This window comes from Phocoena phocoena, chromosome 5 (assembly GCF_963924675.1).
Source record: "Phocoena phocoena chromosome 5, mPhoPho1.1, whole genome shotgun sequence".
Lineage (NCBI taxonomy): Eukaryota > Metazoa > Chordata > Mammalia > Artiodactyla > Phocoenidae > Phocoena > Phocoena phocoena.
Window position 1 is genome coordinate 120,476,854 of NC_089223.1, and position 16,099 is coordinate 120,492,952.

At 36.4% G+C, this 16,099-nt stretch overlaps 1 protein-coding gene across 1 annotated transcript; it reads right to left on the bottom strand.

Moving 5' to 3' along the window:
• Window positions 1-486: 486 nt before the first annotated feature.
• On the bottom strand, window positions 487-5,759 carry IL2 (interleukin 2). Its single transcript, XM_065877724.1, has 4 exons — window positions 5,566-5,759; window positions 5,413-5,472; window positions 2,648-2,794; window positions 487-862 (listed from the first exon to the last, which is right to left on the bottom strand). Exons 1-4 carry the CDS (start codon window positions 5,710-5,712, stop codon window positions 752-754), a joined length of 465 nt encoding a protein of 154 aa, XP_065733796.1. The 5' UTR covers window positions 5,713-5,759; the 3' UTR covers window positions 487-751.
• Window positions 5,760-16,099: the final 10,340 nt, after the last annotated feature.

The window sequence follows — 16,099 nt, forward strand, 5'->3', positions numbered from 1 at the left end:
ATAGGGAATGTCAGGGGAATCTCTTCTGTCCCTCAGACATCCTACCAGGGTTCCCCAGTGGCAGGACCCAATGGAAAGCCAAAGGGCAGGGGAGAGCTTTGATAATAGGTCAAACAGGTGAGCCTCCTGAGGGCAGAGAGCAAGGTATAAGATGTTGGAGAATGGATAGAAAGACACACCAATCATATAAAGGGTTTCAAGAATGTTTTTGTTTTGGCATGTTATTTAAATTTAAGGCATGACCTGGAGAAGGAAAATAGTATAATTTGATGAGGTAGTCTCAGATTAGAATTAAGAGTCTAATCAACTTATGAAAGGAGAAAGCAAGAGCTTTGAGAAACCCATTTCTGTATTCCACATACCTCTTCAGGGGAAGAGTGACTTTTGTAAGCATCTTAACCGTCTTGTGAGTTTACATGAGTAATTCAGAAATATTTTAGTGCTCACTCTGTGCTATTCCCGGAATAACAAATATCTGGGCTTGTTTTTATTAAATAATTTTATTAACTGACCTACATAGACATTATCTTTAACAATTCAACATAAAAATAAATACTTTAGGATAAATAATTTAAGTGAATTTTTTAGAGCCCGTAGGGCTTACAAAAAGAATCTTAAAAGATCCATATTTATCATCTGAAGACTAATAGTTACAAAAGGTAGAAAAGCATACATCAAAAAATAAATATACATTTTAAATATTTAAATAAATAGAAAGCCTGATACATTTAAAATGGGAGGCACTTAATTATCAAGTCATTGTTGAGTAGATGCTTTGACAAAAGGTAATCCATTTGTTCAGAAGTTCTACAGCGGTTACTGTCTCATCATCATATTCACATGAGAATCTTGTTTCAGATCCCTGTAAAAGAAAACATTTTAATTTTGTTTTAGTTCAAGGTAGTTTACCTTATATATAATATTTTCAGTTGAAGTCTTATAGACTTATGGCCTTTATTTTCAAGTATGTTAAACATATTAACCATTCACATTTTCTTGAAATGATCAAAATGATGTGCCAAAGTTATATGTTATGATACCAGTGATAGTGACATAAAAACTGAAATTTTCCTCATTTGTTAATTGTCACTCTTAATGAACACGATTTTTTTTCCTGAATTTTGTACAATAAACATTTTAAAACAGTTTTAGACAAATACTTCATTAAGTGCTGCATGCAGAATTAAAGTTATTAAACCTCTTTTCCTCTCGAATTATATCTGTATCTAAATATAGGTTACATGTATACAGTGATAAGCACATTATACTTTCTTCATTTCTAAACCTTAAATCTCCTATTAGTCTGCTTGAGTGAATCTCCTCATATTTTCCCCAAAGCAAGACGGAACCAGCCCAGAGTAAGTTAGGATAAGCTTTGGGGGGAAATTTGTATGAAGAACGTTTTCAAAAATACTCATAACGAATCCCACCCCACCTCAGTGCAGATAAATTTCCCAATTTTTAGAAATCTAAACATTAGAAATTCTGTGGACTGACTTTTTAGAAATTAACCTCCTCTGCTGATAGGAACTGTTTCAACTCTACCTCTGGCTGACAAGCTAAGAAGAAAATATTTTGATATATAGTGAGATTGAAAGGGGGGACTTTTTCAAATTTGAAGTAATTCCTATCCTGGAAACATAAATCAAGTGAGATAAAGTATTCCCTTTAAACAAACTATTGCAGTATTATATACCCTCTTACATATAGTTATTTAAATATTATAACCTCTTGGGGGCTTAGATTTTTTAAAGTATCTTGCTTTTTCTGATTTTCATGTAATTTTATATTAATTTTGCATCTAGAATTTAGAATGAGTTTTTCTGATGTTGGTCAAGAATTTTAGAGCAAAATTATTGACATAGATGGTAAACTGAGTCTATCAATGGGTAGATGACATTGATCTCAATGTATTTTTTAAATTAAATAGAAAGAGACTGTCTACTAATAAAGTGACTCTTATTTAGAAACAACTAGAGTTACATACTTTTAGAAAGTTGGTTCTACTGTAATTAAAATTATGCTGTTTATTTAGGATATCTATTAATTTATGGATTTTGTACTTTGGCAGATGGATGAGAAAAGAGAGCCATGAATTCCTCACATCACCCAAGTTCCTTGTATGTTTCATGCTTCCTATGCATTTAAAAATACTTGAGGTCCTGAAAGTGAGTATTACTTCTAAATAAAAAGTTAATTATCTGGTCCATTGGCCATTTTACTGGTTGCCATTTTTTTTTTTAGACAAATCTCTCAGTTCTTCCACCAGATGATAGGAAAATCTCATTTAAAAAGTCTTTCAGGTAATCAGAATTAGCTATTCTGGAAAATGATCTGAAGGAATTAAAAAATATATAATGAAACCTGTCTGCTTTCTGTGAAATTCAATTCAGTGTCTTCTTCCACTCCCAATTTTGTGTTCATGTGAGGGGTGACAGAGTGCAGCGGTGGGGGCTTGTCCCTGAATGGATGGTAGGTGGAAGCCCTCTAGCTTACACTTCCCAGCTCCACCTAATATACAAGTGAGTTATGTTCACAGTGGACTTAAAATGCATGAGTACTTCACAAACACCAAAAATGTTATACCATGTTAAAACACCCTTCCATTTATTTTGTTTCCAGGAGAGCAAATAAGGTAATATCTTACCTTTAGTGTCAAAACTATTCTGTTGATATTGTCCATTAAATCCTTGATATCTATCGAGTTCTGGGTTTTGCTTTGAGCAACATTTAGCACATCCTCCAGAGGTTTGAGTTCTTCTGCTAGACACTGAAGATGTTTCAATTCTGTAGCCTTGAATAATAATAAAAGTAATTATCAGGTCAATTTGCCCTGACTAAAGGTCAGAATCAGAAATTAATATCAAAATGTATTAACAGAGGCAGTATATAGTTTTTACCATTCTCTCTGTTTTCATCATTGCTATAAAGATGGACCAACATTATAAGACTGGAAAATGAGAGTTCAGCTGCCCATAGTTAGCATTAACTGTTTGTTAACAAATAATGAGTCATTAATTTCAGCTTAATTTGACTTCGAAAAAAAGTCAACATTTCTGCACCCAAATGTAAATCACCAATATAGGTTGAATTCTTTTCCAGTCTGCAGAGAAATTATTAGAATCAGAGTAGTCATAATGTGGAAGTATAGGATCACGTTCTCTGATTCTAATATTTAATAATCTAAGAGTTGAGAATCATAGAATGTTAGGGACAGAGGGAGCTCTTGGATGCCATCTGTCACAGTTCCAACACTTGATGGATTAGTTAGTTGTAGCTATTTAGTAATGGGTCAGTATAGCAAGGCACATATAACTACATCTTAATTTTTTACTTTTCTATAATAAGTACATTAAGATACATTTTTTTTTTTTTTTTTTTTTGCGGTACGCGGGCCTCTCACTGTTGTGGCCTCTCCCATTGCGGAGCACAGGCTCCAGACGCGCAGGCTCAGCGGCCATGGCTCACAGGCCCAGCCGCTCTGCGGCATGTGGGATCTTCCCGGCCCGGGGCACAAACCCGTGTCCCCTGCCTCGGCAGGCGGACTCTCAACCACTGCGCCACCAGAGAAGCCCTAAGATATATTTTTAAAAATGATTTGTCCAAATCAAATAAAAGCTTATAATATTTGAAGGATTTTTGGATGGGCCTCCTAATTTAGACATATACACATACAAATACACACACACAACACACTTCTATATATAATGATAATATTTCATACTTCTATGGTACATTATAATTTCAAAGTGTTTTGTCCTAAAGAAGCCCAAGTCTCACAGCCACCTTTTGTGATAGGTAATGCAGTGTGTTATCTCCATATTACAAATAAGGAAACTAAATCTCAGAATTTCAATGTCTTCCCCAAGGCCATATGACTAGGTGGAGCCAGGATTAAATTTCAGTTCTTTTTCTTTATAACATTAACATAACAACCTTTGAATTAAATGTTTTTATAGCTCTCTAAATTCTTTTGCAAACATGAATGGTTGTAAAATGAACAAATGAATGGCGTTTATCACATTACTTTTAGTTTCAAATAGATTTTGCGTTGTCATTTAGAAACTGCTAGATTTCAAAGAATTCTACCACCCTCTAAATTATGCACATAATCTGGTGTTATTTTTTAACACTTTTTAAAAGGAGAGGTAGGAATACACCACATACATTTTATGACATTTTCATCTAACGCCCTTTCAACTTGCTACTATAAATACAAGTTCAGGGCTTAAGTTTTTGGCATGAGCAACTTGGAGCTCTTTCCTTCAAAAAAGAGTCTAGTGTCTTTACGCTGCTGGAGGTAAGAGTTACGTGACTCTGATTAAGTTGGAGGAGCATCTCTAAGTTATCTCCTTTTTATCTTTTAAAGGGGTAGTTTGATGTATAATTTCCTCGAATTTATAAGAAGTGGGTCAGTGGGATTGCATTCATTACCCTTAAATCCCATTTTTTTTCTGGGCTGTTCACCCAGGGACAAGCTATTCTTAGCATCAGATTTTGCCCATTATCTGTTGACTGGTATGACGACTAGGAAATTTTACATGACTAGCCTAGCTCTAGGAGCTTAGATGATGCTTAGCTAACTGTCTGAATCCCCAGACAACCAATGAAGCTTTTAGTCTTGGAATGTAAGTCATATAGCATCAGAAGTCTCTAGGTCTATTGACATGAAAGATGTGTAAGTCCAAAATTTTACTTTACACTCTCCAGGAAGAATTTTGTCTTTATTATTACTTCTAATAGCTAATGCTTATATGGTGTTTACCATATGCCAGATACTGTTCTGAGTACTTTACATTTACTCCTTAATCCTCACAAAACTATATGAAGTATATACAATTATCATTTACATAAGTAAGTAAGAAACTGAATCACAAAGAGAGTAACTTGCCCAAGGTTACAAAAGATTGGACATGGCAGAGCTGAGATTTCAGTTTAAATAATCTGCCCTAGAATCTGTGCTACGGATTACTGCTATGCTGCCTCTCAAAGATAGATCCTTAAGAATCTTTCCTAAAACAGTAAAGGATTTATTTTAAAGTGGGCCCTCTGATAATCAGTTTTGCTACTTTGAGTGGTAAAGTGATATAATCAAGTATCTCTAGAGTTTTATATTTTTAAATAAAACAGTAGGTCAACACAATCTTTTTTAAAACTGTCTGAGCAATAAAGAGAATATTATTCTTTTCTTCCCATTCCCTCTACCCCAAAACACACATAAGTACGTATAAAGAAAATATTGGCAAAGCCATTTTTCAGAGGCTCATTAGCAAACTTGGTTTTTTTCAAAAAGATGCTGAGGTTACTAATTCTTCTCCTCAGATGAAGTGCTATTAATCCAGGTAGTTTGTAAATTTTCACATTACTTTCAATTCTGTTAAAATGTAAATGAATGTAGAAAGTTGTACTTACCTTCTTGGGCATGTAAAATTTAAATGTGAGCATCCTGAAGAGCTTGAGGTTCTCGTAATTCTGAGAAAGCATAACAGACTGTTATTAAAAAAAAGAAACTCCACTTAGAAAAATTAAATGTAATAATTTGAGTAAGAAAGGGAATAAACTTACATTAATTTCCTTCAAAAGCAAATGTAAATCCTGCAGCAATGACTGCACTTGTTTCTTTGTGTTCTCTGTAGAGCTTGAAGTAGGTGCACCGTTTGCCACAAGTGCAAGAGTTAGTGCAATGCAAGACAAGAGTTGCATCTTGTACATCGTGGCAGGAGTTGAGGTTACTGTGAGTAGTGATTAGAGAGGCTGATAGGAAGCTCTTGAACAAGAGAAGCAATTTATACTGTTAATTCTGGAAAAATATGATGGGGGTGTCAAAATGTTTTACATATTACACATACTTTCAAAGATTCTACCTGTGTGGCAAAAAGCATTACCTTTATTTTTCCTCTTCTGATGACTCTTTGGAATTTCTTTAAACCCCCATAAACTGACTGAATGGATGTAGGTGAAATCCCTCTTGGTTACATTAGCCCACACTTAGGTGGCAGTTCTAATTCATACAACTAACGCCTTCTGTGTGAAACAGTTTTTCCTCCCTCTTTCTTTAAGGGGGTGGGGATACAAAAGAGTCTCATGAAAAATTTCTCTTTGTCATAAAACTATGTGGAACACCATGTTGTGGTGGACAAGAGCAAGAATAAATAGTTGAAAAGAATAAATTTTTAGATTTGTTGATTAAACAGGAAGAATATTGGTTTCCTGTTTCAGGATGGCTTTACCTTTTTATCTCCACGATGACTGAGCTAATGCATACAACATGCTAGATTACTTCTTATACAATCAGCTAGAGAGGTATTAAAATTAGAATACATAAAATACTGAGCTTGAGGCACTGTTTTATGCTATTTTAATTTTAACATGTTTCTTGTATCTGTTTAAATCTCTTAATGTCTGTTGTACTTTTTTTTTTTTTTTTAGTGGTACGGTGTTTAACAAACATGCTCAGAAAAGGGTTTGCATACAAGGACACTACTAATGCTAATGGGGGTTGTTTTTGGTCATTTGTTCTACAGATTTATTTTTGCTCCTTTATCCTTTTTGATGGGCATCAAGGGGATATAGTGAGAGTTGGAATGTTGCCAGAATCAAGGATGCTTTTTCTTCCTCTCAGTCTCTCAGGGGCCACCTGAGTTATTAGATCTTTCTCCCTCTTCATGTCCATTTCATTTCTTTCTCTCTCTCTGTTGAACAGATTGCTTATATTTCTTTAAATATAAGGCAGAAAACGAGCATAACAATAGGGATCCCCAAGTTTATTTGTTTATAGGAAGCTCACTAACTGGAATTTCTGGATACCATTTGTTCACTCTTTAGGAGAAAGATGATGTGACTAGCTCGTGGTGATCCAATACTGGCCTAATTATTGTGGCTGGGGGTGCAAAAGGCAGGGTAATAAGCAGTCCAGGAGGCCATGGTGAGCCACGGAACATGTATGTTTGTGTGTGTGTGTGTGTGTGTGTGTGTGTGTGTGTGTGTGTCTTGTGGAGTGAGAGCAGTCCTCAGAGCAGGGGTATTTGGGCTCAGTTATTCCAACATGACTCTTAAAATACAGAAGCCAGAACTCAATCAATAGAAGTTACCAGGAGGGGTATCCATTACAATTCTTGGAGCACCTTTATGAAAAAATTAAGTACTGCAAAACCTTGTGACAAACAAATACTCAGAAAAGGGTTTGCATCCAAGGGTATTGATGCCAGTTTTATAATAGACTTTATGTGTGCCATATATAAACCAGTCCACAAGTTTCTAGTTTATATGTTTTCACTCTTTAATAGATTTAGATTTAGCTTCTAAAGCACCTGTGACACTATGAGTGTAACAATAATAGTTATTAAATAACATCAGATCAGTATTTTTGTAGTCATTATATCAGGTAGGATACTTAGGATTGTGTTCGTTTGTCTGCAGTGTAATGCACTGACTGCCTGAATGATGGTACAGATATATACTGCTAATTTAAACTGAGGAAATCCTTCTTCAAAGACATTTCTTGTAACTTCTCCGTTCTTACTACCTTATTCATTTCTTGTCTATTCTTTAAACATATTTATCTAACACCTATGATGCTGTCAGGTAGATAGAAGGAAAATGCGCAGGCGCACCGTCTAGTTTAAGCCTTACCTGTGAAGTGATGGTACCATTTTGTAGATTAGACAACTGAAGATCAGAGATGTTCAATAATTTGTTCTAGGTTATTTAGCCCTTACTACCAGTTTAGGGCAGAACAAGGATTTGAAACCAGAATAATCTTACTCCAAAGCCCACACTCTTACCATTTGTGTTCTTTCTCAAACAACCTGATGTGTAATAGAGCAGCCATACACAAACAGGTGTAATCCCAGGTAATAGGTGATTGCTGCCTCAAGAAAAGTGAATATGAAGAATTTTGAAGAAGAAACATGACTTTAAACCGAATTTTGACAACATGGTTAAAATGTAGATATGTAAATTTAGGATTAAGATGAGGGTGGATAGGCAGGAAAGGTTACACATTCTTTGAGCATAATTTACTTTTTTTTTTTTTTTTTCTTTTGGTCACATTGCGAGGCATGCGGGATCTTAATTCCCTGACCAGGGATTGAACCCGTGTCCCCTGCGGTGGAAGCACAGAGTCTTAACCACTGGACTGCCAGGGAAGTCCAGGTTACACATTCTAAGGAACACTTAATTGTATATAAAAAGAACAGAGAGGGCTTCCCTGGTGGTGCAGTGGTTGAGTCTGCCTGCCGATGCAGGGGACACGGGTTCGTGCCCTGGTCCGGGAAGATCCCACATGCCGCGGAGCGGCTGGGCCAGTGAGCCATGGCCGCTGAGCCTGCAAATCCAGAGCCTGTGCTCCGCAACGGGAGAGGCCACAACAGTGAGAGGCCCGCGTACCGCAAAAAAAAAAAAAAAAAAAAAAATGTTTCAGTACTTTTTATCTATGCATTAGGCAATATTCAGAAGAGTATAAAACATCTTCCTAAAATTTAAGAATTACAGTTCCTCAAGGGAAAAAAAGTGAAGAAAAAGCCAGGTTATAGACAATAATTTTTTCTTTTAGAAAAGATTAGAGACCAATGATGATGATCTTTCCTTTTTTTTTTTTTTCCTAAAAAAATGCAGAATGTCTCTCTGTACCTTTCAAATCAAAACCACAAATTTAGCATCAGTTATAAGGGAAAGGCTATTTGGTAATCTGTGTGTCAACTTTATTACACTTGTTTCACTTCTCTAAAGACTTCAGTGTCTCATCCCAGCATCATCAGCTCAGGCCTTTACCCTTCCAGAATGGAAAAATTCACACCCACACATTTTTCTGTGTGGGGCTTTTCCAGTGAGGCCTGTGATGTGCTCATAGTCTTGATATTTATATTTCTCCGGCTATTTCCATGAGAGAGTGGGTCAGTATATGGCTACATTGACGGGGCCCTGTGGAAAATTGAATTCCTAGGCCCCTGGCTTGTCCTTATTGTGTAACAGGCATCATTATGGAAGTTGGCCTTATAACTTCTTTCTTGAAATGCTTGGGAAGAAAGCTACGGCAATCGTATGCTGTGGCAAACTTTCACTTTTTAACATGTCTGACACATCAGCGGACTTCTCTGGCTATAGTGGTTATAGAGTCAGTAGTAGACTGCTAACTACCGCATGTGTCACACCCCCTGCTTCCCCTTTGAAAATAAATTTCACTATTCAATTAGAAGCTCTTCTAGTTGCTTAGCATTGTTTGTGAGTCTGCCTCTTAGACTCAGGAATAGCCCAAGTTGCTAAAGCTGCCTCCCAGGGAGGTTGGTCAGTCAGTTGCCTAATCATCCACCCATCAAAGCTAACTTTCAAGGACTCCACCTCCTGCAAGAATTTCTTCTTTCTGAGCCTCTTTCACAGCTCTGTAAAACTTTATTTTGATCTGGAGCTTGATGCCTGTATTAATGCATCTCTTGTCGGTCTCTCTGAAGGCCTCTTGGTTTTTCAAGATACCGTTCTCTTCTTTTGAAGTTAGGACATATTGTTGGATCATCTCCATACCACCTAGAGAACATTTCACTAGGAGCTCTGTGTTTCCTGTGAAAATCCAGATTTCCTCAGGCATAGGTTGGTGCCCACTGTTTGTCTTTATTAGACCTGTGGTCCGCCTTAATGTGATACCGCTTCTGTAAATCTGTCTGTTCATCACAGTTAAGTCTCGTTTGTGTGTGCTCTTCTTCTGTGTGGTAAATTTTAATGATGTTCATAACCTTTTGGAATGGAAGAATTATTTCCTTGGTACTTTTAATTTTGCAAAGTGTTTTCAAATTCATTATCTAATTGAGTCACATTTTGCTGATAAGAAATTTGGTGTTTTTAGAGGTTTAAGTGACTTACCCAAGATCCCATTCTTAAATTAGTGGTGAAGTTAGAGCAAAAACCCAAGGCTTCCTTGTCTCTAATCTTATGTATTTCCTGTGCTAAATAGTAATGCCAAATTCTAGGCCCATTATGCTACATAGAAAAAGATGAATTGTGCCCATTTTCCGTCTCACTCATTCTCTCAGTGATAGCTGATGAATCAAGTGAGGCATCATCCACCATCCACCTTCACTTAACCAACACCTTGTTTGAGCAACTTTAGGATTTCTAAGAATTTAGAGCAGCTGAATCCATACAGTAGCTATGAAAGCTGGTTTTGCTCATGTTTTTTAATCTTTCTGGGGTCTTTTAAAAGCACTGGAGCATTTGATGTTTCCTGACACTTCTCCCATATCTAAAGTAAGAAAATGATTGTATTCAATGTGGATTTAAGCTGCATTGTCCTTTTAGGAGTGCAGTGTTCTAAGGCTGACATGGGGATATCACACAAGGCAATTGTCTGCATTTGTCAACCAGGAGACAGCTTATTACTTAAATGTGATGAGAATTGGGAGTATCTTCACAACCTTTGGAAATAATTTTTTGTGTAAATATATGACCCCTATGACAAGTCACACAGCAGTTACTAGAGGTAGAACATGACAGTCTTCTGATGGTAATAGTAATAGATTTGTAAAGCACTTCAAGTTCATAAAGGACTTTCACATCCATTTATCTCATTTCACAGTAAAATAGTTAAGGAAAGAAATTTTCTGGCTGCATATATTTCATGAAGACCTTTATTTTCTTTGTACATTAAGATTAAACCTTGCAACTTACAAATAAATATTAGCTTTCTCCTCTGTGGAGATAAATGCCTTCATTAAAATCATTGTAAAAATAAAATCATTTACATTTAAGTTCTCTGTTAACTATTGGTTCTTTCCTCTTCTAGAGAAGCTTTGGATGTATCATTGACAGTACATTGTTCCATCATTCCTAATGTTGAAAGATAAACTGAGGCATACTAAAAATTTTGAGAGTTTGAGCAAAAGTCAATTCGAATCAGGCAGCATCCAATCTAGCAGATAGAAGGGAACTCTGGGGAGCTGTACAAAATGAAAATAGCCAGAAGGAAATGAGAGCAAGGAAGTTATACTAGGCAAAAAAGTGGACTGGTTACTGCAAGGTTACTTCCCTTTAGGGGATTACAGGGGTCTATCAGGCAGATTACCTAATTTATGCTGATTAGGCAATTCCTGATTGGAATATCTGGGAGAGCCAACACTGTAATTAAGTCTTGGTTTAGTGATGCGGGACTTAGCATAAACGATTCCATTTTGGGCCTGTTGTATTGTTTTTAACACTAACTAATATATTTTTTAAAGATTATAGCCTGATTTTTTGTTTAAAAATTGTAACATGATCTAATATCAAAATAATACATATGCATTATAGAAAATTTGGAAAATAAAAGGAAACTGAAAAAAATTTAAAATCAACTGTAATCTTACCAGGTAGATATAACTATTGTTATCACATACTGGTATTTATGTCCATCTAATCTTTTTTCTGTGGTATGGTTTTACATGCTTATTTTTCTTAATCATGTGTTATAAATATCTCACATATTAAGTATTCTAAAACATTTTTATTCTGTTGTGTGACTATTTTATTTTTGGAATTTACATTAATTACAAACATTCACAATTATGAATAGGGCTGTAATTCACTAAGCTCTTTTGCACATAAATATTTGTGCAAATTTCTGATTTTCCTTTTAGGATAAAATCCTAGAATGGGAATTACTGTGTCAGTGTATGAATATTTTAAGGCTTTTGATACTTATCCAGAAAGTTCTTAACAATTTACCACTCCTTATCAGTGGTATAAGCCTATATTTCTGTACCAATTACATAGTTTCCATATTATCAAATAAGGGTGGATCAAGAGGGAGAAAGGAGCGGGAATGGTGAAATGTATGTCAGTTGCAGATTATACTAATACCTTCAGTTCCATATTTGGAATTGGGAATCAGGTGGACCTGAGTGCCAGTCGTCTTTATCACTCACTGGCTGTGTGACCTTGAACAAATTTCTTATCCTCTCTGAGCCTGTTTTTTCATTTCAAAAATGACAATATGGACCTAAGTGGACTCTTGAGTGAATGACAAAATATCATAAATGAAAGCACACAACACTAATCTGATAACTTTGAATGAATGAGTAGTCCCATGACCTGTTTCTGGTATGCTACACCCGTTCCCTTTTCTACTAAGATATTTCTTTAAATGATGGCATTTGCTTTGCAAAGTGTTTTGATATCATCCAGGTTTATCAATCTGCCTAATATGAAGGTTGAAAAAGAAAGAGGTAGAAATTTTTACCGTTCCAGCAAAGCCCAGATTAAACGCAGGTAAAATCTAATTAACCAAATACCTTTTCATCATTCTATAGGGTTACTAGAGGTAAAGTATAACATAGATATTATTCCATAATATATCAGTCCCGTCTAAAGAGATCTCTGTCCATTGTAGAGAAGGAACATTTTTCCTTTATCCTTCTAGGTGCTCTGCTGAGACACCCCCCACCCTGTAATAAAAGACAGATTAATAGGAGAAAAAATAAGCAATTGTAAGTACATACGTATGTACCTACAGGAGCACTATAAAGATCTGAGCCTCAAAAGGCAGCCAGATGATTGAGGCTTAGATACCATCCTGAGCTAAGGAACCGGATAGGGGTCTGGGGCTTCAAAGAGGGGAAGGCGTTTCTTGGGAAGGTGAAAAGAGGAAATGTTTGGTAAGCAAAGGTTGCCCTGCCATGCAGATAAGTCTCTCAAGTTAGAAAGTTATATTTGGAAATAAAGTGGGTTAAAAAAAAATAAAATAAAAGCAGATAAATGAACAGTCAAAAAAAAAGTTATCTTTGGTAAGAGCTTTCTTCCTGGTACAGACCCCTCTCTAAAGTAAATTTCCTTTATAATTGTAGATCTCTCTTACAAAAGGGTAACTTCTACTCTGTTTTCAGAGATGCTCTTGTGTCTGTAGTTTCTCAAAATAATCAACTAAAAATAATTCTTACGGCCAAAAGGGTGTATTTTGGGATGAAATATTCTGCTACCCTTCATCATCAAAATTGACCTATCCTGATCTGAGTTGAAAAGCAGCCTCATTCCTCTAAAACAACCAAAACTCTGTAAGTTAATTTTCAAAAGTCCTCTGATGTGCTGAATTATTAACAGTGTCTGCTTGGAGTGCTGTACTGAGAATAATTTGTTCTCAGTGGAGAAGTGCGCATGGATATTTAGTCTGCAGTGGGCTCTGGAATGTGGAGTCACGGCCTATATGCCAAGTTTTTAACATTTCTGCTCTATGCTCATGCTTTCTTTAGGCCCAGTTCTAGCCAGCTTTTTTGTTTTCAAGAGCAGGTTAGATTAGAAACAATTGTGGGAATCAGGCTGCCCACAGAAGAAATAATCGCTGACAGTTTAAAAGGATGAGGCATAGGAGGTAACTATAAATACAGAAAACAAGTGTTAAAAATGAAGGAAATATGGGGACCAAAGAAAAGCACAGCCTTCTGAAACCTTAGTATGTGATCCAGTAACCCCCATGCACCCCAATAACCCTGTATGATAGCAGAATATAATGACTGATATTCACAGTGATAACCTGCCTCTTCAAAAAATGTTGAAATTATGTTTTGCCTTGTTAAAATCTGCTTTGTTTAGGAAGTCACAGTATATGTAATATTTTTAGGAAAGATTTCCATTACAAATGTTTAACATAGAAACAAATTTGATATTTTAGCAAAAGCAAATGAGAGCATGTCTTCACATGTCTGCAGATCAAATTTTAAAAATTATTATAGAAGACAGTAATGCTAGAGAAGAGGAGGGAGTCAAACAAATCAACACTGTATCAGGCCTCACTCATGTAAATCATAGAGAATGGAAGGAGGAGCCAGCCTCTGTAAATAAGATGCATCTGTATCTTCTGTTGCAGGGAACAAAAGGAAAGCTTTCACACCACCTCATGGTTACTTGGCTTTTTCTACTGGTAGAGATTCTAGAAGTAGTTACTTAGGGGGCTGATTTTAGAGTCAAGCTTGCCTCATATTATTTTTTTAATTTATTTTATTATTTATTTATTTTTGGCTGCCTTGGGTCTTTGTCGTTGCGCGCAGGCTTTCTCTAGTTGCAGCAAGGGGGGCTACTCTTCATTGTGGTGCGCGGGCTTCTCATTGCCGTGTCTTCTCTTGTTGCAGAGCACGGGCTCTTGCCGCGGGGGCTTCAGTAGTTGTGGCTCGCAGGCTCTAGGTTGCAGGCTCAGTAGTTGTGGCTCACGGGCTTAGTTGCTCTGCGGCATCTTCCCAGACCAGGGATCGAACCCGTGTCCCCTGCATTGGTAGGAGGATTCTTAACCACTGTGCCACCAGGGAAGTCCCCATATAACTTTGTAAAATTTATGAATATGTAATTTATTCTTAATTCTCTATCTTTGACAATATTAGGCAAATAATTCTGGACTACTCACCAAATGACATTAGGATTCTGGTAGAGTTCATTTCACCTCTTAAGCCAAATGTTTATAGATTAACCCACATAGACTTCTGTGTGTGTGTGTGTGTGTGTGTGTGTGTGTGTGTGTGTGTGTGTACTTGTATGTATGTATACATATAGACATATATCTATTTATTTCCTATTAAGAATTCAGGTAAACTTTATCCATGGGGTAAGAATGTATTATGGAACTTACAGTCACTGGCAAATCTCTGAGGTGTTTTAATTTGATTCATAAATTGTGAGGCCTAATTATCACCAATAGACGAGGTTATTTTAACCTAGGAGGAAAATCTTGTTTGTTGACAATCATTATGTTAGCCCTTGCTCACAAATATGAGGAAGCTTCTAACTATACTGAAGGCACACAGTCATTGAGAATATTTATGTTAATAACACTTTTTCTGTGCAAATCAACCTGGAGAAATTGAGATTCCCCCCTCCTCTCTCTCACTTTTTATAGATGTCTCATATTGTGAGTCAGCAGTATAGGGCAGTTCTTACAAAACCATTGAGCTAATATTAAAACATGGATTATACCAAAAACCTAGTTATTTCTAGCATCCCTTCTTTCCTAAGGGGAGGGGTAAACCCTTGGTGCAACCCATGGACCATCTGGAAGGCACCCTAGATGTGGGTATAAGGGGCATCCTTAAATTTTTATTATTCTGAGTTTGGGGGGAAGCAAAACCATGAAGAATTCTCAGCGGTGAATACTTGCTCAGGTAAGATGCAGGTACAGTTCCTAAAAGAAAGAGTAGCAGCAGGTTGGCTGCTTCATGGACCAGAGTAATGATGAAGTGTTTTGAATATAGCAGGTAGTAACATAATAATGCCTAAGAATTTTACTTCTTCCATAAGTGAAGAATCATTGTTTGACCTAGAATTACCTATGAACACGGTAAGAGGTGGCATAAAAGTACAAAGAATATTCTTGAGGTGAGGCAAAAGGTAACATGTTTTCGGTGTAGAATATACAGAAGAGAAAAAATAATTGTATTATACCTGACAGGTAGACTATGTAATCCAAGATAATACACTCTTTTAATACAGCGTTCTCTCTGTGGTTGGCTATGCTGGCTGTGGTGGTTAAAATCCCAACTATTAGAAATACTTCTGTGTGGTTGAAATATCACTGAAAGTTCTTTTGACGTGCTCATGTACTACTTAGAAGAATAAATGTAATGAAATCCTAGTATCCCCTAGATTTCAAGATATTGTTCTCTACACTAGAATACGTTTGGGGGGAAATGGAGCACTAAGAAATTTAATTTGATTGACTAGGCATTTAGGGATGATTTAAATTTAGATTGTATGATACTATTTCCTAGGGAATATAAATTCAAGTGCCACACCACAATGGTGAGGGTAGGACCACATGAGGGTCCCAGATGGCTAGAGCATCAGAGCCTGAAAAAAGGAAGAACAAGCAACATCCATCCCAGGCATATCTCAGTCCATTCCTACAGGGGCAGCTATGAGACACTGAATTACTTTGGAGCTTCCTAAATACCTTACTTTCTTCAGGCACAAACGGATTTTAAAAAGTTATCCTGTTATTTCTGTTGTAGAGAATGCTAATTTCCTCCTAATATCTATTCTTCCTTCTTGCTTAGAATAAGAATCCTGAGTTTTAGCTGGTTACAGTACCGCTCCCCAGTAAAGACCACATTCCCTAGTTTTCCTTTGCAATGAGGTGTGGCCATGCAGATACAAT